Consider the following 2,500-nt stretch of genomic DNA (forward strand, 5'->3'; position numbering starts at 1 on the left):
CAAATAACGTAAAATTTAATCTGTGCGTAAAACTTAAACTTGAAGCACAACACCGGTCAAGAACTTCTGAGGGGCATATACTCGCTTCTTTTAAGATTTGCTTCCCTCTCTGTCAGTATCCTCATCTGACATCATGTGTATTACTAACTGCAAGGCACACACAACACACATCATCATTCTCATGTTTTTCATAATAGGTTTCCATGCGCATTTGCATGAAAACACTTTGTACATTATTAATATGTTTTAAGGCACAAATGGCATGTAAGAAGATTTGCATTTTACAGTACTAAAGTACAAAATGTACAATAACAATACTTGGCTGCTACTAAAATAAAGAGTATAACGTTATGTGCATGATCGTTTGTGTATAATATCTGCATACTTTAACAACTCTTTATGTATTGCCATAAATTAGATCTAATGAACTAAACAGTAACTTCATATCTGACAACACATACATGTGTTAATTTTCTCAACAATAATGCAAGACTCTAGACTTCGCTATGGTTTTGACTGGCTGATCATATAATAATACTTTCTGCTTTTATTTCCCTGCTTTTCACAAAAAAATATGATGTTCATCAGATGTGATCTACAGGAGCCAGTAGCAATCGAGTCAGAATACGATTGATATTTAAAAAATTACATTAGTTTCGTCATGTTATAGCATGACTGCGTGCTATAAAAGGGATAAAAACGCTCGCGGATATTGATTTCTGCGTGCTCGCACCAGTTTGTCTTTTCCGTTAAAGTATGACGACAATGCGTTTACAGGCATGACTTACGTTTTCTATATAAATACTGGCAAATAAAGTAAAACTTGATCTGTGCATACAACTTAAACTTGAGGCACAACACAGCCTGTGGTTCGGCAGGCTTATTAAAATGGATGCAATTCACATTTCTGGCCATTTACCTTTGAAACGTTAAGTCCTAACTTGTAAAAAACAGTCACTGTAAGAAGAATTGAAGACGGACAGAGACAGATGAAAACCACATTCGTTTTGACGGCTCTCCGCTTGTAGTGTTGAAGAGTTTTAAACTGGCGCTATGATTGGTCGAATTATTATTTTCTCAGGTTGCTGCCCAATGCGGTTACACCCATAGGCACATTGCCTGGTGCGCAAATGCACAGACGTACTCAAAGGCATCAACGGTTTTTTACAATGCGTATTTTGAAGTGAGTAGCAGCGTACTTTGATGTCTAAATGCGTATCTGCTACACAAAATGCGTAAAGGTTGGCAGGTCTGGTGTAGTGTAGGGTTGTGTAGTGTAGGGTTGTGTAGTGTGGTGTTGTGTAGTGTGGTGTTGTGTAGTGTGGTGTTGTGTAGTGTTGTGTAGTGTAGGGTTGTGTAGTGTTGTGTAGTGTAGGGTTGTGTAGTGTAGGGTTGTGTAGGGTTGTGTAGTGTGGTGTTGTGTAGTGTAGGGTTGTGTAGTGACGGGTTGTGTAGTGTAGGGTTGTGTAGTGTAGGGTTGTGTAGTATAGGGTTGTGTAGTGTAGTGTGGTGTAGGGTTGTGTAGTTTTCTGTTACCCAAAGTCATGTGGAATGCGAGTGTAAAACTCATTGCAGGCCTCCAGAAGCTCTTTATTCATGCTTTTCTTCTTCAGACACTGTTCAATTCTCTTCAGAGAGGAGTAACCTGCTCTGATCTGCTCCACTGTCAGTTTCCCTAAAACACACACACACACACACACTTATCTGACTAAAGTAAAAAAGTTCAATATCTAGGACATGGAGAGAAACACACACACACACACAGAGACACTCACAGACACAGACACACACACAGACACACACCAAGAGGAGCTTTTTTCGTGTCGAACTTCATCTCAAGCACACACTCCTCCATGGCTTTAATGTCACAAATCATCTCCATGAGAGACTGAAGTTTGACGTCCAGCTGTGACGGCTTCATCATAGAGGGAGGGGATGTCACTGCCATGGTCTCCTCCTGCAGGAAATACATCAATAAGTACAGACTGCAGCACTGAACACCCACAGAGAGAGGGAGAGAGGGAGGGAGAGAGAGAGGGGGTGAGAGGGTGAGAGGGAGGGAGAGAGAGAGAGAGAGAGAGAGAAAGGGAGAGAGAGGGAGAGAGAGCCCCCTAGTGGAGCGAGTGTGAACTGAATGGTGTATAGATGATGACGTTATTACAGGTTTATAAAGTTTTTCTCACCTTGTCCTTCGGGCTGTAGTCCATAAACACAATGTCGTACTTTCCAGCAACTTTCTCAAAGTTTGCTCGTTGTGTCCATTCGTTTTTAGTCTTATCAAAGAACCTGAGCAGAAATCAGAAACAATTACAAACACCAACTGGAAATTCTCCTATAAACACACCATATGGCCAAAAGTATGTGCAACCCCAAAGTTCACAGCCATATGTGGCAAAGCACAGTTTTGTACTAAATTCTGTAGGATTATTGTGTCTTCCATTAAAAGTGTTTAAGGAATTACTTTTTCATAAAGACGTCTTTGGCTTTAGCGAGATCTGCA

General features: G+C 40.6%; 1 protein-coding gene across 2 annotated transcripts in view; it reads right to left on the reverse strand.

Moving 5' to 3' along the window:
• parp2 (poly (ADP-ribose) polymerase 2) overlaps positions 1–2,500 on the reverse strand; it is a 10,414-nt gene that overhangs the window by 4,596 nt on the left and 3,318 nt on the right. For both annotated transcript variants that reach the window (XM_027153608.2, XM_047820428.1), the window contains 4 exons: positions 2,462–2,500; positions 2,184–2,286; positions 1,804–1,957; positions 1,537–1,675 (listed from right to left, as the gene is read on the reverse strand). The exon at positions 2,462–2,500 is cut by the window's right edge and continues 37 nt beyond it. In XM_027153608.2, coding sequence (XP_027009409.2) covers positions 1,537–1,675; positions 1,804–1,957; positions 2,184–2,286; positions 2,462–2,500 — 435 coding nt within the window. The remainder of the gene's footprint in view (positions 1–1,536; positions 1,676–1,803; positions 1,958–2,183; positions 2,287–2,461) is intronic.

This window comes from Tachysurus fulvidraco, chromosome 1 (genome assembly GCF_022655615.1).
Source record: "Tachysurus fulvidraco isolate hzauxx_2018 chromosome 1, HZAU_PFXX_2.0, whole genome shotgun sequence".
Taxonomy (NCBI): Eukaryota; Metazoa; Chordata; class Actinopteri; order Siluriformes; family Bagridae; genus Tachysurus; species Tachysurus fulvidraco.